Genomic DNA, 27,260 nt, shown 5'->3' on the forward strand with positions numbered 1-27,260 from the left:
TCATGTTCAGTTTGGTACACACTATGTCGCCAAACAGCACAGTAAGTAAGGGTGTGGAAGGTTTGAGAGTTTGAGACAGAGAAGGGGTAGAGTCTGGGCAAAGTCTCAGGCTTGCTGAAAAATTTTGCTAGTATGGGGCCCTAAAATTCCTAGTGGCGGCCATGGCGCTGCCAGTATGCGTTATAAGATCAACCAGCATTGTGCAGGCACTACAGAGACCAATGCCACCCCCGAAAGTGAAGAATAATATTGTCAGAACAATGACTGCCATAAATAAGAAATCCAAAACACAATGACAGACAAAAAGGGTTTTTTCACCATTTCAACATACCTGGAATTTTTTTTCCCTTCATTTTTCCTTATAAGGCTATGTCAATGGAAGAACAAAAAAGGAAGGCTATGGGAAGGTGTGGATGTGAAACGATAGCAAAAAATGGAAAATGTCTGCTTCTCTAAGGGGTTAAATTATATTTGATTATGATTGTATTCACAAGACATTGTGAAATATAGCTGTAATTTTGCACTGTATCCACACCCAGCCTGTTAACATGTTGGAGCTCATCCTCGTACCTGACCGAATATAAATACACAGACACAGTACAGATTGAGCTGTAGTCACCGGGGCTCAGAATGGCTCTGAATATCGCAGGTACACTTCTCCTGGCTACTGGGGTCACTCTCCTCATTTATCTCATTAAATGGTGGGGTAGGGTCAAACAGAAGAATCTCCCCCCAGGACCTACACCTCTGCCGGGCTTGGGGAATATCCTTCAGCTCAGCACCTCAGAGCTACCACAGTCATTAGTTAAGGTAAGAACACTGACCTGTAAGCAATCTTGTTGGTAATCCTCTTGGTAATTTTTTTTACCGAATTAGTTGTGTAGTGATTCCTGGCATGAATTTAAATCAGAATAGCTCCCAGAAATAGATAGGAAAGCTTCAGGAAATTCATGTTACCTGCAGCTGTTTTAGCAGCTCATTATCATATACATGTAATTTTATGACAGTTTTTGCCTCCTTCTCTTTTAGCTTAAAAAATATACAGTACAGACCAAAGGTTTGGACCCACCTTCTCATCTCTAGAACAACTGTTAAGAGGACACTTTGTGCAGAAGGCCTTCATGGTAAAATAGCTGCAAGGAAACTACTGCTAAGGACAGGCAACAAGCAGAAGAGACTTGTTTGGGCTAAATAACACAAGGAATGGACATTAGACCAGTGGAAATCTGTGCTTTGGTCTGATGAGTCCAAATTTAAGATCTTTGGATCCAACCACCGTGTCTTTGTAGAAAAGGTGAACGGATGGACTCTACATGGCTGGTTCCCACCGTGAAGCATGGAGGAGGAGGTGTGATGGTGTGGGGGGGCTTTGCTGGTGACACTGTTGGTGATTTATTCAAAATTGAAGGCATACAGAACCAGCATGGCTACTACAGCATCTTGCAGCGGTGTGCTATTCCATCTGGTTTGCGTTTAGTTGGACCATCATTTATTTTTCAACAGGACAATGACCCCAAACATACCTCCATGCTGTGTAAGGGCTATTTGACTAAGAAGGAGAGTGATGGGGTGCTACACCAGATGACCTGGTCTCCACAGTCACTAGACCTGAACCCAATCAAGATGGTTTGGGGTGAGCTGTACCACAGAGTGAAGGCAAAAGGGCCAACAAGTGCTAAGCATCTCTGGGAACTCCTTCAAGACTGTTGGAAAACCATTTCCGGTGACTACCTCTTGAAGCTCATCAAGAGAATGCCAAGAGTGTGCAAAGCAGTAATGAATGCAAAAGAATGGCTACTTTGAAGAACCTAGAATATAAGACATATTTTCAGTTGTTTCACACTTTAAGTATTTCATTCCACATGTTTTAATTCAGAGTTTTGATGCCTTCAATGTGAATCTACAATTTTCAGAGTCCTGAAAATAAAGAAAACTCTTTGAATGAGAAGGTGTGTCCAAACTTTTGGTCTGTACGGTATATACAGTAAATATATTGTTCAATGTGCCAGCAGCACCTCCACAGGAGAAAAGAGGTATTACACAGTGAATATTGAAATTAGCAGGCAAATCAGATTCATGGACCTATTATTGGGTTCTGTAAAAAACTTAAGATACTTAGTTAAAATAGTATTGATCAAAAAAGCATAAAAGCCATCCCATCACGACAAAGTGTACCCAATTGGGACAGTCCAATCGCTAATATAAAAATCTCACCGGGTGAGGGGCCTTTTCTGAACAGTCAGGGTTAGGTCCTGCTCTTCCCTCTTCTATATTGAGGTCTACTTTGTCGCAATGGAATAGCGTATACGCATTTTTGATGAAAATTGTATAAACTAAGCGCTGTATGTTATTTACATGTCCTAATACTATTAATTTATTTAGCAAAAAAAGAGAGAAAATCCAGCAATATGGAGGAGCTTGTGTCATTGACGTAAAAAAAGCTTTCAATGACTCCAAAATGCAACCAATATCAACACATGTTCTGCTCATTTCTCTGATTTGGGGTTCTGTAAATTGTCTTTTTAGATGCTCTCCTCTATCAGATATAAAGTGGTCCTCAAGGTGGAGCTCCCCCCAGATCTCTGACTGTGTATTACTGTTTCTGTGTGTATCCCAACATCTAAGATCCCGACAGCCTATCCTATCAGATAGCTTTAGGCCAAATGTCCATTCAACGGTACATAACGAGGAAAATCCAAAGCACCCAAGGTGCCTGCGGAAAATGTACCATTAATTTGACATGTCAAAAAGGAATGCTTTGATCACAAACGCCTTTTGTAAAGCAAAGAAATAGAAAGAGAAAAAAACACATTTTTTTTATATATATATTTATCGACTTGATATAGGTTATTTGTGACTGAAAATTTCCTTTTTGATATGTCTAAATAATGATTGTATACTATTGGGCATAAGACAACTAACTCTTCTAACTCCCTTAGGCTGGTTTCTGACGTCCGTGTTTTAGGTACGTGTGACATCCATTTTAACTCGGATGTCACACATACCCATGTTACCCTATTGTGTTTTCACATGGACCGTGTGGCCCCGCTATTTCACACGGACATGTGTCCATTTTTTCTCCGGCAGCACGGGTGTCACACAGACCGCACACTGATGTGATCCGTGTGACATCAGTGTGACACGTACCAGAGAAAACACGGCTTTTTAAATAAAAAGATTTTCTATATTTACCTGTATCCAGCGATGCTGTCTCCCGCTCCTGACCCCCGATTATTATTTTCATTGAATCACTGCAGTGAGCAGCTGGAAGCAGGGGCATCATGGTGACAGCGCTGGAGACAGCACTGCCGAGGACAGCATCGCTGGGGACATCGCTAGTGACAGGTGAGTATCCTGCCAGCAGTGTGTGTGCAGGGACGTCCAGGAGGTCATCGGATTTCCCAATGAACTCTGATGACCTCTTGATGACACCCCTGCGACAACTGCGCTACAGCGAGTGTCACGATGGTGACTTCCAGGGGTTCATGAGAGTTCATTAGGAATTCCGATGACCCCCTGGATGTCACTGCACAAACTGCTGTATACTCAACTGTCACCAGCGATGTCCCTGGCGGGGCTGTCCTCGGCTGTGCTGTCCGGCGCTGTCCCCGCGATGCTCCAGCTTCCAAATCCTCGGGCAGTGAATAATCAATGATAATAATGAGCGGGGGTCAGGAGCGGGAGGAAGCAGAGCAGAAGACATCATCGCTGGATACAGGTAAATGTAGAACATCTTTTCATTGCAGAGACACGTTTTACCTGGAACGTGTCACATGTATGCAAACATGGATGTCACACGTATGACACACGTGTGACTATAACCATGCGTGTGACTGGTACCTGATTAAACACGGACGTCTGAAACCAGCCTTATACAGTGTGTCCATCCATATATTGTCCAGCGCCATTAACTTGAGAACGGCGGCAGCTATAGGCATAGAAGTGGTGTCTAGGTATAGTAAAGTAGCCATGCGCTACGCAATGAAACCACTTATAGCGCCACCTGGTAGAAAACAATGGAGTTAGCATTTTTATCTCGAAAATGGAACGAGATAGAGAAAAAAAGTGAATTAAAAAATTGTAAGTCATCATCAATTCAATACGAATCGGCACCTTGCTTTCCTCTAGCCTGTCTATGACAGCCATTCTGAGACTATGGTTCTAGGCAGGCGTTACAGTGGCTAACTGAATACTCATTTGGCTGACTACCATCTCTCCCACCCTGCCATACACTTGAATGTTCGACTTGACAAAGTGTTCATTTGTTTTCAATGGAGAGCAGAGGTCAAAGGCTTCATCGCTTGAATTCAAAATGTCTCCTCCAAAATAATCTATCAGGCAAGAATCAAAAGGCCCACTTAAATGTTACATGGTCATCATCCCTCCAAGATTTAGATGAGTGTAGCTGTTTTTAATCTGATGTGTTTGGGGGCCTTTAGACTCGTAATCTGTAGAATAGAAGGAACAAAGCAAAGAGGAGGACGAGCAACTCGACGGCTTGATATTATCAAGATAATGGCGGAGAAGACCCTGGTGGACCTATCTAGGCTGAGAAGACCCTGGTGGACCTATCTAGGCTGAGAAGACACTGGTGGACCTATCTAGGCTGAGAAGACCCTGGTGGACCTATCTAGGCTGAGAAGACACTGGTGGACTTATCTACGCTGAGAAGACCATAGTGGACCGATCTAGACTGACATGACCCCGGTGGACCTATCTAGGCTGCACAAGATCGATCTTACTACAAAGAATTCATCCATCAATTCCCCATAACTCAAGATTGAGTTTAAAACCGTTGAAAAAAAAGTTGTAATTTATACAGATTTTTATTTCTTTTTTTATATTTCTCAAGCTAAGTGAGACATACGGACCTGTTTACACCATCTACATAGCAAATCTCCGGACCATAGTACTGATCGGGTACGATGCAGTGAAGGAAGCATTGGTGGACCGCAGTGATGAGTTTAGTGATCGGGGAGATCTAGGAGCGGGAGAGGTTTTCAGCAAAGAATTTGGTAAGTTAATAAAATAAATGTCTAAAATAATAATACATTTCCAGTAATATCTGTAATGTTCAACATATGAGGGACATTATTTAAAGAATACAGGGCTGTAAAAGTACCATATTTGTCATTGTATAAGACGCACTGGATTATAAGACGCACCCCAAATTTAGAGAAAAAAAAAGGTAAAAAAAATAAAAACGGGGTCCGTCATACTCTGGTGTTGTCTTACCAGAGGGGGGCAGCAGTGGTGGTGAAGCAGGGTCACTGGAGGCAGAGATTGTGCTAGCAGCCGTGGCGGGTCAGTGGCGTCAGCAGCGGCGGGTCAGTTGTAGAGCAAGCCGGTACGGTGAGTGTTCCAGTATGTCCGCATTCCCAGTTCAAATGATGGCGCCTGGAGCGGCGCATGTGCAGATGGAGCTCTTATCCAAGGGCTCATTCTGCGCACGTGCTGACTCAAGGCGCCATCATTTGAAACTGGGACCGCGGACACACTGGGACACTCACCGCACAGTCACCGCAGTCTGCACAGCCGCCCACCCGCACAGAGAGGCAGCCGGCCTCCAGGACAGAGAGGCAGCCGGCACCGACAGGCACCCGGCTGCCCGCACGCAGCTACAGGCACCCGGCTGCCCGCATGCAGCTACAAGCACCCGGCTGCCTGCACGCAGCCACAGGCACCTGGTCGCCCGAACGCACCCGTCGCCGCACAGACAGCCACCCTGGTAAGCTATATTCGGATTTTAAGATGCACTCATCATTTTCCTCCCAAATTTTTGGGAGGAAAAGTGCGTCTTATAATCCAAAAAATACGGTATAATTCTTTCACATGTTACAGGGAGGACGATTTATGACTATTCCTGAAGCTTTCGGGGGTTAATTCTTATGTAATCTGTTTTCTGGTTGTGCTACCTCAGCTGTTCTGAACCTTTGTACCTTGGATGTACTACAGATTAATAGGATAAGTATATATTTATTAAAAGGCGTAACCTAAAATTAAAAATGTCATTTTTGCCAGAAGCGGTGCCTCTCATTGGCTGTGTCTAGTATTGCATCGTACACCTATTTACGTAAAGTAACCTGAACTGCGATATCATAAGCAGAACACAAACAGGAATAGATTTTTTTTCTCGCTAAAAAGAAAATTCTTTTTTTTCTAACCTTACGGAACAGTACATTACAACTGCCTTTCGTGCATTTCCTGAAGGGTAGTCTAAAGCCCCGATGACGAAACCTTTTCAGAAAACATTGTTGGGTACATGTTTGTGAAGATGTTGGGTTTCCTTTACTGATTATTTTTGAGGCTGTACAATTTTTTAAGCTAAAAACACTTTTGCTTTAATATTCTGATGTTTTTTTGGGAAATAGTTTATCAAAGGTTTTTTTTTTAGTTTTATGGCATAGAAAAGTCACAAATTATGATGAATGCCATATGTTGAATTTTTTTTTACGTCATTGTAGCATTCAACTGGATAAGGCTGGGTCATAATTAGAGATAGGTGAACCCACAACAGATTTTCAGGTTCGATGAGTCCAGCCGGACTTTAAAAAAAAGCCCCGTTCGGAATAAAAATTGAACTAGAACATCGGTCCAGACGCCGAACCCCATATAAGTCTATGAGGACCTGAACATTGTGCTGTAAAATAGTGGTAGAAAGGGCAAGGGGGGTGCAAAGCAAGAGACTAAAGGCCCTGTCACACACAGAGATAAATCTGTGGTTGCAGTGAAATTGTGGACAATCAGTGCCAGGTTTGTGGCTGTGTACAAATGGAACAATATGTTCATGATTTCACTGCAACCACAGATCTGCCGAAGATTTATCTCTGTGTGTGACAGGGCCTTTATACTTATGGAGTCTCCAGCGCGGCTGTCACCCTGCTTCTGAGTACGCTCATCCCATGACTATTAAGCACAGCTTTATAAAGGCAGCAGTGGACAGTAATCTCTGTTGGGAGGATAGTATGATTATTCTCCCCTCTATTTTCTTCTAAATAAGCTAAAAAGATTTCTATGATTATAATTCTGTCAAATCATCATCAGTAACTGTGATAGACGTTTATGTTCCTTCCTGTGGAGAACTTCTGTGGGGCAGTCCATGAAGTTTCATTATACTGATAACTTAATTTGAAAGAATGGTAAAACATTTACCTCGCTGGGGATCACATAGAATTTTCCTTAGGCCCCCTTCACACGCACGTGTCTCCGGTACCTGCTAGGTCCGTGCCCGCATGTACTGGAGACACGGGCACACGTAAACCCATTAAAATCAATGGGTTTATGTACATGCACGTGTCGCGGGTGGAGGAGGGGACGCCGCGCTCGCCCACTGCTCGGGTCCGGCTCTGCTGCGGCCTGCTTGCTCGCTGCTCGGTGGTGGCTCGAGCGGCGAGCCGGATCCCGGGGCCTCGAGCGGCGCTCCTCGCCCGTGAGTGAAAGGGGAATGGTTTTGGGGATTTATTGTCCGTGACGCCACCCACGGTTGTGGTGAGGTTGTGACACCACCGCTGCTCTCCCGGGAGTGATGACTGGGAGCAGCTTGGATGTTGGTTCTTCCCTCCGTGGGTAGGGGGGTAGTTGTCCCGGGGCCCCGGTGAGGGGTTAGGGATTGCAGGCGGGTTACGGGGTCTGGTGAGGTGCAGGGTCACGGGGGCAGCGCTGTGCCGCACGGCACGGTAGTACTCACTCAGCCAATGACGAAGACAAAGTCCTTGATAAAAACACACGGCTGGATGGACGGGGCCCACTGGCGGCTGCGATGGTTTCTGCTCCCGGTAGGTTGATGGTGACTGCCTTTCCCTGCACCTGTGTTGTGTTATGGTTCCAATGGCTTCCCACCGGTAACCCGCTCCCCAGCTTGGATGGATGCTGAGGGAGCCCCTTTTGCCCACAGGCTCTGGCCCTGGGGACTGTAGCCTTGGCGGTGGCTGTGTTTTCCTTCACGGTTTGAGCTGTCGCCTTCTATCGGGACTTGACTGCTGGGAAACCCCGGAGGTTCCCTTCACTAACGGATTTGGCAAATTCAACGGCGACTCCTAGCCTTGTCGGGGTCCGTAAGCCCTGCCGGATGGTGCTGGCTTCTCTTTGCTCGCCGGTCCGGTACCGCCGGGCCACCGCCCGTCCACGGTCCTTACGTTCTGCTCCAATCGGCCTCTCCTGCAGACGGTCACCACCGTCTGCCAACCTTGCCGTACCGTCTGGGCCACACACCCAGACACGGTCAGTCAGTTGCTCCTCTCCCACTTCTCTCTCCACTCCCAACTAACTCTTAACTAACTTCCTTTTCCCGCCTCCGGGACTGTGAACTCCTCGGTGGGTGGGACCAACCGTTTGGCCCACCCCCTGGTGTGGACATCATCCCCTGGAGGGAGGCAACAAGGATTTTGATTGACTTCGGTGTGCCTAGCCGGGGTGTTTGGGTTGTGTTGGTGTTGTTCTGTGTCGACCTGGCTTGCCCAGGGCGCCACACACGTGTGCAGCCATTGGCCCGTGCCTCTGTGTGGAGCAGACGTGAGCGCGTATGCTCCACACGGATGCATGTCCGTTTTTCTCCGGCAGCACGGGTGTCACGCGGCCCGCACACGTACCACACGGATGTAGTGTGGATGCGGTCCCATGTGACACGCGCCGGAGAAAACTCACGTGTCAGAGAAAAAAATAACAAATCTTTACTCACCTTCTCCAGCCCTGCAGTCTCTGCCGCTGCTGTCACTTGCTGCCGACCGCCGCTCATTATGCTCATTTAATATTCACTTCACTGCGGCCGGAAGCATCAGCAGCGGGGAGTCGGCAAAACCGGAGACCGAAGATCAGCACCACGGACAGCGACGCCAGGGACAGGTGAGCAGAAAGTTCTCGTTCTCCGTGTGTTATCACGGATAACACACGGAGAACACACGTGGTGCCATAAACACGGCACACGGAGGGGAAAACGCACGTTTGACACGTCCGTGAAACATGTGCGTGATTTTCACGGACGTGTGAAGGGGGCCTTTTAAAGTGTGTATCACTCAATGCTTGCCAATACAATCTTGGAAACATTTTCTTTCCCCTCCCTACCTCACCCCTTTGGCACAATTCTTTTTTATATTGTTGGGTAAAAAGTTCTTCTTAATCTTCCTGTGTACTTTATATTCAGTAAACCATCTTAATTTACATAAAGTATGTGGACTTTCAATAAAAGAAATTATTATTATGTATATAAAGTATAGAAATAGCAAAAGGAAGCTCAATACTTTGAAGAAAGTTACAGACATTTTTTTGCCTGAGTAATGATGAGATTGACAAGAAGTTGAAGGTCCTCAAAGTCACTTGAAACTCAATGCACCTTTCAAACTCTAATTAAAGGGATGGTTCACTTCTCAGCATACGGCCACACATCAATATAAACCTCATAAAGAAGGCGTTTTTTCAAGTACCTTGTTTAGTCAATTTTTTCAAGTACCTTGTTTACTCAGCCTGTGAGCTGCGTTATTGCGATCCGCTAATCTCCATTATATGACCCCCGGGCTCCGTGACCTCTGAGATCAGGTGATGTCACCTCAACTTCCAGTTGACCTGACATCACCAAGCCCGGCCCAAGTCTCCCTGAATGACTGGGCTGTGGGTGAAATTTCCCTGCTCGTTAGAGCCCAGCATATCGCGTGCTCTCTCCTTCGCTGCAGAGCGTCGCAAGCACAAGTGATGCTGGGCTATGATAAGCGGTGAAAATTCACCCACAGCCTAGACACTCAGGGAGACTTGGGCCAGCCTCATTGATGTCAGGTCAACTGGAAGTTGACGTGACATCACTGGATCTCAGAGGTCACGGAGCCCGGTGGGTCACATGATAGGGATGAGGTTTACATTGATGTGTTACCACTATGCTGAGTGAACCACCTCTTTAATCTTGAAAAGTGAGTTTTTTTGTAAAAAATAAATAAATAATAAGAATAAAGCAAAAGAAATGTGTATCTTTTGTATTTGAGATCTGCACAATTTTGAAAAGCTAACGCTTGTTGTGACATTCAGAGACTAAAATTTGTACTGCTCATGTCCATTGTCCACCTGACAGGAGAGCAGTGCATGTATACTAAAAAAGATTTTTAATGGGATATCAAAATAAGAAAACTACAGTCACTTTCCACAAAAAAATACACCACACCTTTCCAGAAGTTGTCTGGGGTTGCAGCTGGACCCCATTGGTGGGAATTGGGATAATCTACAACACTAGACACATTGTGGGGAGACCGATTCGGCATTCCTTATGGCAGAAAAGTACCCATAGTTTTCAAATCTTGGACAACCTTTTTAATTACATGCTTGTATTTGCAGGAGTAATTGGAAGCAGTGGAGAAAGATGGAAAATCCTTCGTCGATTTTCCTTAACAACTCTGAGAAATTTTGGAATGGGAAAGAGAAGTATCGAAGAAAGAATCCAAGAGGAAGCCCAATGCTTGAATGAGAGACTTATGGAGGAAAAAGGTGGGCTGAGTTGAAAATTTGGTCGTAGACCAACCATACATATTAGAAATATTTTGACCAAGAACCAGCCTCATTGATCAAAATGTTCTTGTGGAACAAAGGATTGGCCTATCATTCAACATTCCTGATTCTCCTTTCCGCAACTTCTACGATAATCTGTCAGACTGCCTTCATACACATTAGAGCCATGGCTGATCTCTCTTGAATCAAAAGATACAGCCAACATTAATGTGATCATTATGGCCAGTTTTAGTGAGGTAATGATACACTATGGACTACAGATCTTTAGTAGTAGTGTGTAGTAGCATTTAAGGGAGTTGTCTGCAGTCGTTGACCGCATGTATCCGGCTAGAATCTGACTACACTGTATCCGGCATCTGCATTGACCACGACGGAAATAGTCTAGTCGGATTTTGTCTAAGGGTATGCATATATTATCAAACAATTACATACAATTTAGTTATTCTTTAAAAAAAAAAAATGACTAACCATCTCTTTATATTTTCCTACATTGTTACAGACTCTCCAATTAACCCGGTAGATATAATGCGATCCACTGTTTCCAATGTAATTTGCTCTGTCGTGTTTGGCGAAAGATTCAACTATGAAGATCAACAATTCTTGATTCTATTATCTTATCTTAATGATATTCTTAAGCTGCTTAACAGCCGTTCTGGACAGGTAAATATCACTAAACCTTTAAACTATGTAGGTAAATGGAACTAACATTAATTATAAAAAATAATGGGTTTCGTTTACTTTACTAATTTCTGGCCACATGGATGAAGATAAACTGTCTTGTGTCTATTAGACATTTTTATACACAGATATGTCTATGTGCCTGTATGGGAAAAATTATAACAACAGTATCAATGAACCTATGGCTCAATGTCTGGACACCTTGGTTGCGTCAGATATTTTGGAACTTGACTCAATCTTTGCATTGTGCATCTGTATGTGCCACACTAAGCATCTGTAACCAAAAGAGGTGAAGACAACTATCTGAGAATTAAATTTGTTGAAAAATATCATCAATCTCAAGGTTAAAAGTTTATCTCCAGAGATCTTGATGTTCCTTTGTTCACAGTGAGCAACATAATCAAGAAGTTTACAACCCATGGTATTGTAGCTAAATTCCCTGGATGTGGACGACAGAGAAAAATTGATGTAAAGTTGTACTGCAGGATAGTCCGGATGGTGTATAAGCCCAATCAAGTTCCAAATAAATTCACACAGTCCTGAAGGCTCAGGGTGCATCAGTGTCAGCACAAACTATTAATCCACATTTGAATGAAATGAAACGTTGTTGAGGAGACCCAGGAGAACCCACTGCTGATGTAGAGACAGAAAAAAAGCTAGATTACAGTTTGCCAAAATGTACGTGAATAAGCCAAATTCCTTCTGGAAGAGTGTTTTCTGGACATTTGAGACCAAGATAGAGCTTGTTGGTAAAGCACATTGTGTCGCCCAGGGAAAGCGGTACTCGGTACCGGGCGATTTACAGATGGAAATGTCACTTTGGTGGCCATTGCCCGGTCCCGTGCACTGGGGCTCATCTTGTAAAGGGGAATTATTTACAGTAGGGATGAAAGTTAGTGTACATGATGCCACCTGCGGGTTGCGGTAACGGGTATACCGCCACTGCTGTGTAAGGGGGCTGGGGCTGATGGAATGGAGCAGCTAGATGTGAGTTCCTCCACAGGTAGGGAAGGCCCCGGTGCCCTCGTGGAGTTGGATGGGGTGGATAGTGCAGGAACAGTCTATGAGACCTCTTGGTGTTGGATGAGGTGCATAATGCAGGAAACCGGGGCACACACTGCTGGTTATTATGGTGCTGAATGAGGTGCAGGCTGGAAGGAATCCAAACAGGCAAAGTCCGAGTGAAACAGGGAGTCTTTAGTGATGGTCTACTCACAGGTTACACTCCCCTGGTGCTGGGGACAGATTCCTGGCTCCCTTTGTCCCGGCTCTGTCTGTGTAGCTTGGCTATGGCCCCCTCCGTGCACTTCTCTTGTAGAGCTCTGTCAGAGTCCCTTGGAGACCCCACAGCCAGCTGATTCTCCCCTGGGCATCGTGCGATCGATCCTCAGGCCTTGCACCCAGACCTCCTCCCGACTTCTCCTCACTCTGTCTGGACTCCTCTCCGTCACCCACCAATTCCTCCCCTTCCCTCTAGGGACCTCACTACAGGAGGGTTTGATTTACACCTCCTAGGCAACCTCCACTTCCTGGGCAGGCTTTACACCATAGGACGGCCAACCCTCTGATAATGCCCTCTTGTGGTCCAGGGTGGTGTTGTGTGAGTGTTTTAGGTGTGTGCAGGTTTAGCCAGACCCAGGACTCCAGAAACCAGGTTGCAGATCTTAGTAGCATGACCGCAGGGGTGCTACAACATCAATTTACTGTTTACAGAAAACAGTATGAGGCCTACAAAAAAAGAACACACAACCTTCAGTCAAATTTGGTGGAAGCTCAAAGATGTTTTGTTCGTGTTCTGCTGCCTCTGGCACTTAGTGTCTTGACTGTGTGCAAGACATCATGAAATCTGAAGATTATCAAAGGATTTTGGGTGATCATGTAGTGCCCAGTGTCAGAAAGCTGAGTTTATGTCTTAGATTATGGGTCTTCCAGCACGATGATGACCCCAAACATACTTCAAAAAGCCCCCAGAAATGGATGGAAACAAATGTCTGAAGAGTTTAGAAGTGGCAGCAATGAGTCCGGATCTAAATCCCATTAAACCTCTGTGGCGTGATCTTAAGATTGCTGTTTGGAGAAGACTCCTCCAATTATGAGAGACCTGGGGCTGTTTGCAAAAGGAGAGCCCAAACGTATCGTTGAGAGGTGTAAGAAGCTTGTGGATGGTTATAGAAAGCGATTGATTGCAGTTATTTATTCCAAAGGAAGTGCAACCAAATATTAAGTTGAGGGGGCCGACAATATTGTCCGGCCCATTCTTGGGGTTTGTGTGAAATTATGCCCAATTTGCTTTTTTTCTGTTGTTTTTTTTCAATAATTTTCTCTGAGAGTTTCGGCCTAGACTGTAAGATGGTGGAAGAATAGTTTATTAAGACTTTCTGCAAAGTTGAGTTATTATTATTATTATTTATTATTATTATTTATTATTATTATAGCGCCATTTATTCCATGGCGCTTTACAAGTGAAAGAGGGTATATGTACAACAATCATTAAGGCTACGTGCCCACAGATATATCCGCAGGACATTCCGCAGGTGCTCCCAGGAAACAGCACCACAACCTTTGTCTATTTCCATGCTGCGGAATGTCGTGCGGATATGCTGCGGGCATTCTGCATTGAGGATACAGTACCATGGCTTCGGCACAGCCTCCTCAATGCAGAACAAGTGCTGCAGTGATCGGGGGAGTTCATACTTACCTCCATCATGCAGCACCTCGCTTTCCGGCAGCCGGGTCACTCTCTCAGCGTCTTCAGGAGAAGGTGGGCGGGTCTGAACTAGCTCCGGCTGTCACATGACCGGAGCTTGTGCAGTCTCCGCCCACCTCTTCCTTCCTGTACCTGGATTCACCGCGCTTCTGTACACCGGACGGAGAAAGTGACTCCGGTGAGGCAGGCAAGTATATGGGACCCTGCGGAGAAATCCGCAACAATAATTGACATGCTGCAGATTATGCCGCACGGAAATCCGCAGCGTGGGCACAGCATTTCCCAAATGCCATAGAAATGGCTAGGGTGTAGCTGTGCTGCAGATTTCTGGAAAATCCGCGGCTTTTCCGCGAGAAATCCGCAGCAAAATCCGCGCATTTTCCGCAGCGTGGGCACATAGCCTAACAGTATAAAACAGACTGGTATAGGAGGAGAGAGGACCCTGCCCGCGAGGGCTCACAGTCTACAGGGAATGGGTGATGGTATAATAGGATATTTTTTACTTTAGCTGCAATGAAGCAATACCAACACATTTTTTTGAAAAGGTGAATATATTATTTAAAGTATATAATATAATATATATATATATATATATATATATATATATATATAGATATATATATATATATATATATATATATATATATATATATATATATATTATTAATTTATTTTTTTCTACCTTTTCCTTTACAGATTTATAACATGTTCCCAACCATCATGTCCTACATTCCTGGTCCTCACCAGAGGATGCTCAAACTTTCAGACAGCCTGAAAGAATTCATTAAAAAGGTGATAAAGATCCATCGAGACACTCTGGACGAGAACTGCCCTCGTGATTTCATAGATTGTTTCCTTATAAAAATGCAAGAGGTGAGTTTGTACATTTAAAAGAAAAAAAAAAAAATACTCCCCTGTATCAAAATGACATTGAAATCAATCTATAGGCTGTTACAGTCATATGAAAAAGTTTGGGCACCCCTATTAATGTTAACCTTTTTTCTTTATAACAATTTGGGTTTTTGCAGCAGCTATTTCAGTTTCATATATCTAATAACTGATGGACTGAGTAATATTTCTGGATTGAAATGAGGTTTATTGTACTAACAGAAAATGTGCAATCCGCATTCAAACAAAATTTGACCGGTGCAAAAGTATGGGCACCCTTATCAATATCTTGATTTGAACACTCCTAACTACTTTTTACTGACTTACTAAAGCACTAAATTGGTTTTGTAACCTCATTGAGCTTTGAACTTCATAGGCAGGTGTATCCAATCATGAGAAAAGGTATTTAAGGTGGCCACTTGCAAGTTGTTCTCCTATTTGAATCTCCTATGAAGAGAGTGGCATCATGGGTTCCTCAAAACATCTCTCAAATGATCTGAAAACAAAGATTATTCAACATAGTTGTTCAGGGGAAGGATACAAAAAGTTGTCTCAGAGATTTAACCTGTCAGTTTCCACTGTGAGGAACATAGTAACGAAATGGAAGAACACAGGTACAGTTCTTGTTAAGCCCAGAAGTGGCAGGCCAAGAAAAATATCAGAAAGGCAGAGAAGAAGAATGATGAGAACAGTCAAGGACAATCCACAGACCACCTCCAAAGACCTGCAGCATCATCTTGCTGCAGATAGTGTCAATGTGCATCGGTCAACAATACAGCTCACGTTGCACAATGAGAAGCTGTATAGGAGAGTGATGCGAAAGAAGCCGTTTCTGCAATCACGCCACAAACAGAGTCGCCTGAGGTATGCAAAAGCACATTTGGACAAGCCAGTTACATTTTGGAAAAAGGTCCTGTGGACTGATGAAACAAAGATTGAGTTGTTTGGTCATACAAAAAGGCGTTATGCATGGAGGCAAAAAAACACGGCATTCCAAGAAAAGCACTTGCTACCCACAGTAAAATTTGGTGGAGGTTCCATCATGCTTTGGGGCTGTGTGGCCAATGCTGGCACCGGGAATCTTGTTAAAGTTGAGGGTCGCATGGATTCAACTCAGTAGCAGCAGATTCTTGACAATAATGTGCAAGAATCAGTGACGAAGTTGAAGTTACGCAGGGGATGGATATTTCAGCAAGACAATGATCCAAAACACCGCTCCAAATCTACTCAGGCATTCATGCAGAGGAACAATTACAATGTTCTGGAATGGCCATCCCAGTCCCCAGACCTGAATATTATTATTATTATTATTATTTATTTATAGAGCACCATTAATTCCATGGTGCTGTACATGAGAGGGGGGGTTACATACAAAATACGTATACAAGTTACAGTAGACAGACTAGTACAGAGGGAAGAGGGCCCTACCCTTGCGGGCTTACATTCTATAGGATTATGGGGAGGAGACAATAGGTGGGGTGTAGGTCAGGCGGCAGCTCCGCACGGTGGTCGGGCGGCAGCTCCGCACGGTGGTCGGGCGGCAGCTCCGCACGGTGGTCGGGCGGCAGCTCCGCACGGTGGTCGGGCGGCAGCTCCGCACGGTGGTCGGGCGGCAGCTCCGCACGGTGGACGGTATCATTGAACATCTGTGGGATGATGTGAAGCGGCTGTCCATGCTCGGCGACCATCAAACTTATCTGAACTGGGATTGTTTTGTAAACAGGAATGGTCAAATATACCTTCATCCAGGATCCAGGAACTCATTAAAAGCTACAGGAAGCGACTAGAGGCTGTGATTTTTGCAAAAGGAGGATCTACAAAATATTAATGTCACTTTTATGTTGAGGTGCCCATACTTTTGCACCGGTCAAATTTTGTTTAAATGCGGATTGCACATTTTCTGTTAGTACAATAAACCTCATTTCAATCCAGAAATATTACTCAGTCCATCAGTTATTAGATATATGAAACTGAAATAGCATAAACCTAAATTGTTATAAAGAAAAAAGGTTAACATTAATAGGGGTGCCCAAACTTTTTCATATGACTGTATGAGCAACTAATACATTTCTAACTGTCGATTGCATGTGACCTTGACAATTTTTGATAATTAAAATATTTATGAATTTATATTTTAGGAAAAAAAGAATCCAGACACTGAATTTCATGAGGACAACCTAGAGGCGACAATATTTGACATATTTTTTGCTGGAACGGAGACTACAAGTATGACTTTGAGATACGGTTTTCTAATACTTTTGAAATATCCAGATATTCAAGGTGATTATTCTAATGTAATTTTTTAGTTTTGTTTTTTTTTTTATAATGCTCTCCTCCTTAAAGGACTATAGCTACAAGAGGTGCAAAGGTAAATGCTAAGCCCACACCTTACTTGTCATAAATATGTAATTGTGTTTACATGGTGTAAATATCGCTGTTCTCCTGAATCCGGCGTTGTTTTTCTTTTGTTCCTGCTCTTCTCTTTTCCTGAGATATGGACTACTCTTACCTGGCATGGTTCTAATGTAGGACGCCCAAAGAAAAGTGTTGAGGGTCACACCAATTTGGCTAAAAAGACTAGTTGTGCTGTGCTATCTGTCAGTAGGTGGCGCTAGACACTACTTGCGTGCAGTGAATGGAGAGGTAGTCAGACATGCCGAGGTCAGAAGCCAGGAGGAATGACAGGACACTGGGAGCAGACAGATACAAGGTCAAGATACAAGCCGAGGGTCAGGATTCCAGGAGACTACGTACAGAATACAGAGAGCAGGCAGGGACGTGGTCAGGAGGAGGTCCGATGATAGAAGCCAGGAGGTAACAGGACAGAGAGAAAGGCAAAATAGAGTCAACAATAGTCCAGAGTCAAGAGCCAAGATGAGATTACTAAATACTACGGGAGACAAGAGCACTACTGTATAACCAGGAAGTACGACTGGCCACTTTCCTGGCGAGCCTGGTCCCTATTGAAGCAGAGCAATCACTAGGCATGAGGAGCATGTGTGTAGGCTCCTCCCAGGTCCAGCGTAGAACCGAGAGCTGAGCGGCAACTCATCCATAGGTTTTTAAGACAAATAGCAGAGAATGCAAACATGCAAAAAGCTCTGCGTGTTGGAATGGCAAGTATCAGCTCTGCAGAAGAGCATGACAGAACATAACAACACAAAATGCTCTGCACATGAGAACACTAGTTTTATATATGTAGCGATGACCGAGGGACCACTGCGATGCAGACTAAATTACAGTACCAGATGAGGTTACAGACAACAACAGGGGATTTTGTTGCAGGGAAGTAACACATAAAGGCTGCTGGGCAACTGGGAAAGGGGTATTCTAGGATGGGGGATAATACACAATTGAGCTATTTATCTGAAATGAACTACAACTGTCGCCCCAACTATTACAATGAACAACAGGACAACCAACTGCAGATAATATACTCTTACGTCGCTACTGTGTGTTCTAACCTAACAGCCCTCCACTAATGGGACAATGCGGACATGGCACTCTAACTTTGGAGGACTGTACTAAACCTTAACCAGTGCACACAAGTACAAACTCACGGCACAGTCCGGAGAACCGGTCCTCTCTCAGGGTATGAAGTCTGTTGGTGCGCACTTTGCTGAAGCTGAACAGAGACAGCGTTTCCACTCTCGGGTCACGGTGCAGCGGGGCTCATCCGGGTGACGTCTTCTCTTGGGTCAGTTACCAACCAAGCAATAAACTGTGTTTTACTCAGGGTCCGGTTCACTAGACTCTCATGGCTGACACCATATCTCTCCCTTACCTTGGGCTCAGTGAATTCTCCTCAGGCAACGTCCCAGCTCATCTCTCCACACCTGTGTCATCTCTCCACACCTGTGGCACAACCACCTTTCTCACTGCTTCCTTAATGCACTCCCCCTCAGGCCTATCTTCCCACACCATGCACACAGACACAGAAGGGGAGGAATGGGCCTGGTCCATTACACACAGCAGGGGAGCCCTGTTCCCTTAAAGACACAGTACGTTCAAGTCTTTCGTAGGGGTTGCACTACCTACATATACATGGAAGAGAGGAGAGGCGCAGAAACATACACAAAAAAAACAGGTTAGGGAGAACAGCGGTATTTTCACTAGGGAAAACAAAAATACATAAGAAGAAACAAATTCCTAACAAATAAGTTTAGAGATTTTTATTGGCGCAGTATTATGTCTCCATGTTAAACTGTTCTTTGGTAGTAACTAGTTTATAAACACAATTATAAAATATATTGACTGAAGAATATGTTTTTTATTGTCAATTTCAGAGATGATCCACAAAGAGATTGATAATGTAATAGGCAAAGATCGGTGTCCATCAATAGAGGACAGGAGTAACATGCCGTATACAGACGCTGTAATCCACGAGATCCAGAGATTTGCTGATATTGTCCCAACAGGAGTGCATCATGCTGCCAACAATGACACAACCTTCAGAGGATATCACATTCCTAAGGTGCAGTATGGCGGTCTTATCAGTGTCTTGAGTCAGCACTTTATATGTTACTGTGACGCCCCTGAACTAGTCAGGGTGTCACAGGGTACTGCACTCCTTTCCCTTTTTGAGCAGTGCTCAACCCCCCATGGTTCTGGGATCCTAACCTTTGGTATTGCTCCATCAGCATGCAAATGCTAGCCACATCTCACTCCACACCCTGTCAGGCACACCAGTGGGTGGTCTAGCTGGAACAGGGCCACCCGCCTAGGCGTCAGGCAGACTGGTGGGAGGGAGGAGGAGGAGAGTAGAGTGGTAGCCCTTGGAGAGTGAGGAGCTGAGGGAGTTGGAGCTCCCTGGGAGTTTTGGTTAGGTCGCAGACGGTGGTCTGGGACCAGAAGAGTCGTAGACCCGGTCGCAGGGTATTGGGAGAGGGGGCTCAGACTTAGTTTGGAGGACGGTCGGCACCAGAAGTCCAGTAACCGAACCAGTACTGAGCACAGCGGGGTACAGGACCCTAGATCAGGGAGTAGCTTCACGCAACCTGATAATTAACCTGTGGAGGATAGTCTCTTTATGAACTTTCCCCAAGAGCTTAGAGATCAAAGGCATCAACATAACGAGGGGGATAGGGCTTTCCAGCTTATGCGGCCTACAGAAATCCCAAGTGTCAGCCATCGAGAGCACAGCTGCCTTACACACAGGTAGCGGGGCCCCAACAGCTTCATGCCAAGGGGCCACAACGAACACTAAAACTTTGCATGGAGGCAGGTCCAGAACCATCAGCAATACCAACGGGACGGATTCACAGATGAGCTCCCGCTAAGCGGCACCCAGAGACTTGGTTTACTCATGTGTCAGAGTCTGCTTAATGGTTGCACCAACATCCACACAGCCTGAGTGAATACGCTGCTCCCCCTGTGTCCTGCCTGCCCGCATAGCCTGCACAATGCTACCCACCACTTACATCTCCAGAGTCCCGTGGTCTTCCCTACCCGTGGAGGGATCACCACCTGGCTGCCCCACTCCATCTCCCCCAGGTACTCCAATTGGCAGAGGTGGTACTCCCCTTACCGCAACCCACAGGTGGCGTCACGAACAATACCCCCTGTAAATATTCCCCCCTTCATTGAGTGGCCGCTGAGCCCCGGGTCTGGGGACCCTCGAGCCACAGCAACCCCGGATCCGAGCAGTTCGACTGCTGCAGGGGCAGCAAACCTCTATTTTCAAGATTAATACTTTGTAATTCAAACCTTATGCTACCTGTATTTATTACTACATTTTAAGTTCCCAACTAAAGGCTGCTTTACACCAGACAATCTATCGTGCGATAGATCGTCGGGGTCACGGTTTTTGTGACGCACATCCGGCATCGCTGGCGATGCCGGCCTGTGTGACACCTCCTAGCGACGCAGTATCGCTCACAAATCGTGAGTCGGGTACTGCTCGTTAGGTTCCATAATATCGTTTAATTTGGTTGATCATCGTTTCCGTGGTAGCACACGCCGCTCCGTGTGACACCACGGGAACGATGACCAGCTCACCTGCCTCCCGCGGCCGCCGCCGGCTCTATGTGGAAGGAAGGAGGTGGGCGGGATGTATACATCCTGCTCATCTCCGCCCCTCCGCTTCTATTGGCCGGCGGCCGTGTGACGTCGCTGTGACGCCGAACGTCCCTCCCACTTCAGGAAGTGGACATTCGCCGCCCACAGCGAGGTCGCACGAGAGGTAAGTATGTGTGACGGGGGTTACTGACTTTGTGCGACACGGGCAGCGATTTGCCCGTGACGCAGAAAGGACGGGGGCGGGTACGATCGATTGTGAAATCGCACAATCGATCGTACCATGTAAAGCAGGCTTAAGAGTCTATTACACTGCACAATGCAAAACATTAAAGGATCACCAACCGATAACATGATTGGCAGTTGTTTAGAATCCTGCTTACACTAAGGGGTACTTTGCACACTACGACATCGCAGGTGCGATGTCGGTGGGGTCATGTCAAAAGTGATGCACTTCCTGCGTCGCTCTCGACATCGTAGTGTGTAAAGCCTAGATGATACGATTAACGAGCGCAAAAGCGTCGTAATCGTATCATCGGTGCAGCGTCGGCGAAAACCATATTTACCTTGCTGCGACGGTCCGATGTTGTTCCTCGTTCCTGCGGCAGCACACATCGCTGTGTGTGAAGTCGCAGGAGCAAGGAACATCTCCTACCTGCTTCACCGCGGCTCCCGTCGGCTATGCGGAAGGAAGGAGGTGGGCGGTATGTTTACGTCCCGCTCATCTCCGCCCCTCCGCTGCTATTGGCCGCCTGCCGTGTGACGTCGCTATGACGCCGCACGGCCCGCCCCCTTAATAAGGAGGCGGATCGCTGGCCAGAGCGACATCGCAGGGCAAGGTGAGTGCATGTGAAGCTGGCGTAACGATAATATTCGCTACGGCAGCTATCACCACATATTGCTGCTGCGACAGGGGCGGGTACTATCGCGCTCGGCATCGCAAGCATCGGCTTGCGATGTTGCAGCGTGCAAAGTACCCCTAAGTGAACTGCAATTGACTGCTCTCGGCAGCGCAGGTCCTGTTTACACAGGACAATGAACTGCCGAAAAAAATTATGTTTTGGGCAAAGAAAAAGATCATTTCATCCGACAAAGAATCATTTTCCTCTTTTGTAGAGTCATCGTCAGCCACACGTTAAAGGCAAACAGATGTTCCTAGGAACGCTCGTTCATGATAATCATGGAGAGGTTGTTCCTTTTTTAGCAGTGATGGCCTATCCTTAGGATAGGTTATTGATCTCTGATTGGCGGGGATGTGATACAACGCACCCTCGCCGATCCGCTGTTCTCGGTGACGGCAGTGGCCAGAACTGTACAGCACAGCTGCGTCAATGGAATAGTGGCCACGGCCGGGTACTGCACATCTGCCCCCTATTAATTTGAATAGGGAGCGGATGTGCAGTACCTGGCTGTGGCTACTATACTGTAGATTTGATGGCGTTGTGCTGTGCAGCAATTCCAGACACCACCGACACTGAGAACACCTGACTGGGGGTGGCATCGGGTGTCATACTCCTACCGATCAGACTTTGATGACCTATCCTAAACAAAGGCAAACAACATGAAAGAAGTGGCCATTTTTTTTATGTCTGGTGCCTGTAAAAATACTACCACAATGTGAAACCCAAATCCAAAGAAGTTGTTTTGATCTGTCTAAAGTGTTTTTCTCATATATCTGACCATTTGACATCCAGATGTGATGTAACACTTTTTTAGATTAATATATTTCATACACTTATTTTACAGGGAACTATTGTGTTTCCGATCCTGACCTCTGTCCTGAAAGACCCCAAAGTATTTAAGAACCCGAATGAATTCGATCCAGGACACTTCCTTACTGAGAAGGGTTCCTTTAAGAAGAGTGATGCATTCATGCCATTCTCTGCAGGTAAGAAAAATTGTTCACCGTTCTTAAGCGGGCTTTACACGCTGTGACATCAGTAGCGATGTCGCGAGCAATAGCACCCGCCCACGTCCATGGCGCGTCACGGAGTGATCGCTGACATAGCAAACAATATCGCTACGGCAGTGTCACACACAATTACCTCTTCACCGACGTCGCTGTGGCCGCCGAACACTCTCTCCTTTAAGGGGGAGGTGCGTTCGGCGTCACAGCGGCGTCACTAAGCGGCCACCCAATAGAAGAGGAGGGGCGGAGATGAGCGGGCGGAACATCCCGCCCACTTCCTTCCTCATTGCGGGCGGCTGCAGGTACGGTGATGTTCCTCGTTCCTGCGGTGTGACACGTAGCGATGTGTGCTGCCCCAGGAACGACAAACAACCTGCGTCCTGCAGCAGCAACGATAATTGGGATTAGAACGACGTGTCAACGATTAACGATTACATGAGTAATTTTGATCATTAACGGTCGTTCGTGAGTTTCACACGCAACGACGTCGCTAACGAGGCCGGATGTGCGTCACGAATTCCGTGACCCCAACGACATCTCGTTAGCGATGTCGTTGCATGTAAAGCCCGCTTTAATTTCAAAGGTAGATGTTTTGATGTGACTGTAGGACTGCGAGGGACAGGTGGTTCCTATACTGTCCCTCACACTAGGGCAGAGTTTCCCAACTCCAGTCCTCAAGGCACACCAACAGTGCATGTTTTTAGGATTTCCTTAGCATTGCATGGGTGTTGGAATGATCACCTGTGCAGGTGATTAAATTATCACCTGTGCAATACTAAGGAAACCCTGAAAACATGCACTGTTGGTGTGCCTTGAGGACTGGAGTTGGGAAACTCTGCACTAGGGGACCCTAGTCTATCCCTAACTCTAGGGTTACCAATAATGGTGGAGATGCCTGAGTCCCATGCCTGGCTACTCTCCACCAAAGCTAATCTGTTCCCTCCTCCAGGGAAGGATGAGGCAGCAGTGTGATGAAACACAGATTTAGACAGGGATAAAACAAAACTCAAACTCACTACAAACTCACCTGAACAAACGGTAAGAAACTAATGGGAAAAGCAAGAGCAGGAAGAGAGCAACAAAAGAACAACATGGGTTAACACCACAACCACACCCAGCAATAAATTACTACAACCATCAGTAAAACTGGATCAAACCACCTCTCCAGACCAGTATAGATAAACTATAGTTGGCATTAATAGAAGTGTCCAGTCAGCATATATAGGAGGGGGGTAAATATCACTGTCTCTCCCATAACAAAGGAGATTAACAAGCAGTCCCACAGAGTTTAATTCTTGCTAGTCTGCAAGACTGTAGACCGATGCTCTAGTCTCCCTATGCTGGTCACAGACATTAGAGAAGTTAGAAGACACAGTGAAATAATCTGTACTTTCCACAGATCCTGATGCCACCATAACAGTTTAAAAAAAACCTCCTTGTGCCAGTAACACAGACTACAAATACCAGTTATTGTAGAGTTCCTAGGGGTCCTTTGTGAATGCAGTGATAAGTGCTCATCTGTGACCACATGGCTTAGGAGGGTAGATTCTACTGACCGATGGGTGTTTTAACAAGGTTTGGTACCTAATAGGACCACATCCATCCTCCAGTTTTATTTATCAAGTCTTATTTACTTACGCTCCTACGTTATATTTTATTCTCCTTGTGCCTTTATTGTCTTCCCTTTGTAGTTGTTTGCAGAGTGAAGGAGTTTCAGTTCTTCCCTCTGCCCATTTCTTTTTGGGAGAGGGGTTATCTTGGTGTGCCCTGCCCATCCCAGGGGAGGGAGGTGTAGGGAGTTAGGTCAAAGTGTAAGTAGGAGACAAGAACACGCTGGGGGCCCAGACCTCACTACCCTTAAGTGTACCTCTGGGTTGAGGGTCAGAGCAGGGATCCAAGTCTTAGGGGCACTTTGCACACTACGACATCGCAAGCTGATGCTGCGATGCCGAGCGCGATAGTCCCCGCCCCCGTCGCAGCAGCGATATCTTGTGATTGCTGCCGTAGCGAACATTATCGCTACGGCAGCTTCAGATGCACTTACCTGCCCTGCAATGTCGCTCTGGCCGGCGAACTGCCTCCTTCCTAAGGGGGCGGGTCGTGCGGCGTCACAGCGACGTCACACGGCAGGCGGCCAATAGGATCGGAGGGGCGGAGATGAGCGGGACGTAAACATCCCACCCACCTCCTTCCTTCTGCATAGCCGGTGGACGCAGGTAAGGTGATGTTCCTCGCTCCTATGGCTTCACACACAGCGATATGTGCTGCCTGCTGGAACGATGAACAACATCGTACCGTCGCTGCGAAATTATGGAAATGTCGGACCCTACACCGATCATACGATAACGACGCTTTTGCTCTCGTTAATCGTATGTAAAAGGATTCACATACTGCGATTGTGACGCCCTGGACTAGTCAGGTCATCCCAGGTAGTCACACACAACACCATACTCCCTCCCAATTAGGTAACATCAGTCAACCTAAAAACCTTGTCACCACCCTCCAGGTTTGATGTCCACACCAGGGGGGGCAGAGCCAGGTGGTTGGCTCCGCCCACCGAGGAGTTCACAGGCCTGGAGGCGGGAAAACACAGAGTCAGGTTCAAGAGGAGGGAGAGATCAGTTCTAGTTCTGGTGGAGAGCAGTCAAGTTCACGGGCAGTCCTGTGTCCAGGCCTGCCAAGAGACTACCGAGTGGCTGGGTCGGAGCCCAGTCACCATTGGCAAGGAGGCAGATGGTGGTGGCCGCCTGCAGGAGCTGGGATTACAGCCGGTGGAACCGTAGGGAGAGGGGTCGGGCGGTGGCTCGCCAGTACCGAACCGGGGAACCGATTGGAAACAGGAGCACCAGGAGGGGTACTCAGACCCAGTGCAAAGCCCTGAACCGACAGGGCCGAGTCGAATCAACTGATTGCGGACTGGACTTTAGGACCTATCCCACACAAGTCCCGTTAGAAGACAACAGCCCAACCATACAGGGTAAAGCCACCGCCAAGGCATAGAGACCCAAAGGGCCAGCGTCTGCAGGCAAACGGGCTCCTACGGCATATACAAGTCAGGGAGCGGACTACCAGTGTCTAGGCATATGAGTCAAACATTTACACACAGAGGTGCAGGAGAAAGGCGGAAACCACCAACCTATTCTGGGAGAAGCTGCAGCCGGCTGCGGGCCCCATTCATCACTCCGTTTGGTTTACCAGAGACTCCAGTGTGTTGTGTCAGAGTGAGTACACCAGTGCCATCAGGCACCGCACCGCAACACTTCACCCTGCACCCCGGCCCTCGCCAACCGGGCCCCAGGACTAACATCCCCTACCCATGGAGGGGTCAATACATAGCTGCGCCATTACACCGCTCCCGGGAGCCCCCATACCTTCACCGCAGCGGTGGTATCTACAATCACCACAACCCGTAGGTGGCGTCACGAACTTACATCCCAAATCAAACCACCGCGGCCTCGGCCGTGGAACTCCTCACCCAAGTCCCCGCGTGTAGCGCCAACTCCCTTGCAGAGTGACGTGACCCCCGGGTCCGTGAGAGGCACAAGCCACCACCCGCAGTACGAGCACGGATCCGAGCGGCTTGGCGGTCGCAGCCGAGCCCGCGGGGTGCTACACGATGTCAACAGCGACGCCGGATGTGCGTCACTTTCGATTTGACCCCACCAACATCGCACCTGCGATGTCGTAGTGTGCAAAGTACCCCTTAGGGTCAGTTCAGGTCTTTCGAGCTATTTTAGCCCACCTGTGCACTGTGACTCGCCTCCTCATCAAGATCAGGGCTTAAGTGTAATACAGAAGATCTCAAAACATATCGGCTTTAGAATAGTAACGGTTGGGATACAAATTTTCAGTAGCCACACAAACCGTTAAGCTTAGCTTGACTTCTTATGGTGCACTCTCGTTCTCTTTTCTCAGGCAAACGCGTGTGTGCAGGAGAAGGCCTGGCTCGCATGGAGCTCTTCCTCTTTCTGACCTCTATACTTCAGAAATTCACCTTGGAGCCCACCGTAGACAGAAAGACTTTGAATATAAGACCCGAGCCCAACACCAATGCTTCAAGACCCCATTCATACAAGATGAAGGTCATCCCTCGTTTTTGAGCTAAAGACAAAATTTTTGCAAAAAGAAACCTAGAAGCCCTAGAACTTCCAAAATTAGAGCAGCTTTCAAATTTTGTAAGGATACCAAGTAATAAAACAATACAAAGACTACATTGCATAAAAATTTGTGTATATACAGGATTAATAGTTGTCAAAATAAAATATAATTTTCAATATCCATGATTATTTCATGTAATAAAAATATTGGACTGTAATGTACAGTATCTATCTTGTTTAATGTATGCATTTTTTTTTCTTCATAATTTTTGGTATTGATGCTTTTATTATAACTGGGACCTTTTGTAACAGATTTGTATAACTATAACTATAGCTATGTTCACTAGTGTATTTTGTCTAATATAATGATGGTCACCATGATAAAAGACTAAAAGGTCCAAATATAGTAAATTCTGTCCACGCATTTGGTGCTGATCGTGTTCATTATTTGATGGATATGACACTATTGTTTCATTTATTT

General features: G+C 46.2%; 1 protein-coding gene across 1 annotated transcript; it reads left to right on the forward strand.

Annotated features, from left to right (window-relative positions):
* Positions 1-597: 597 nt before the first annotated feature.
* LOC142251074 (cytochrome P450 2G1-like) lies at positions 598-27,008 on the forward strand. The gene is made up of 9 exons (XM_075323582.1): positions 598-810; positions 4,853-5,015; positions 10,315-10,464; positions 10,985-11,145; positions 14,567-14,743; positions 16,897-17,038; positions 19,045-19,232; positions 22,520-22,661; positions 26,598-27,008. The coding sequence occupies exons 1-9, from the start codon at positions 631-633 to the stop codon at positions 26,780-26,782; spliced, it is 1,488 nt and encodes a 495-aa protein (XP_075179697.1). The 5' UTR covers positions 598-630; the 3' UTR covers positions 26,783-27,008.
* Positions 27,009-27,260: the final 252 nt, after the last annotated feature.

Source organism: Anomaloglossus baeobatrachus, chromosome 9 (genome assembly GCF_048569485.1).
Source record: "Anomaloglossus baeobatrachus isolate aAnoBae1 chromosome 9, aAnoBae1.hap1, whole genome shotgun sequence".
NCBI lineage: Eukaryota > Metazoa > Chordata > Amphibia > Anura > Aromobatidae > Anomaloglossus > Anomaloglossus baeobatrachus.

Excerpts from the sequence above, each read along its gene's own strand:
- LOC142251074 (XM_075323582.1), top strand. The coding sequence starts at position 631 with ATGGCTCTGAATATCGCAGGTACACTTCTCCTGGCTACTGGGGTCACT. Across the intron at positions 10,465-10,984 it reads GAGACTTATGGAGGAAAAAG|ACTCTCCAATTAACCCGGTA; the intron begins GTGGGCTGAGTT and ends ACATTGTTACAG. Across the intron at positions 11,146-14,566 it reads TTAACAGCCGTTCTGGACAG|ATTTATAACATGTTCCCAAC; the intron begins GTAAATATCACT and ends TTTCCTTTACAG.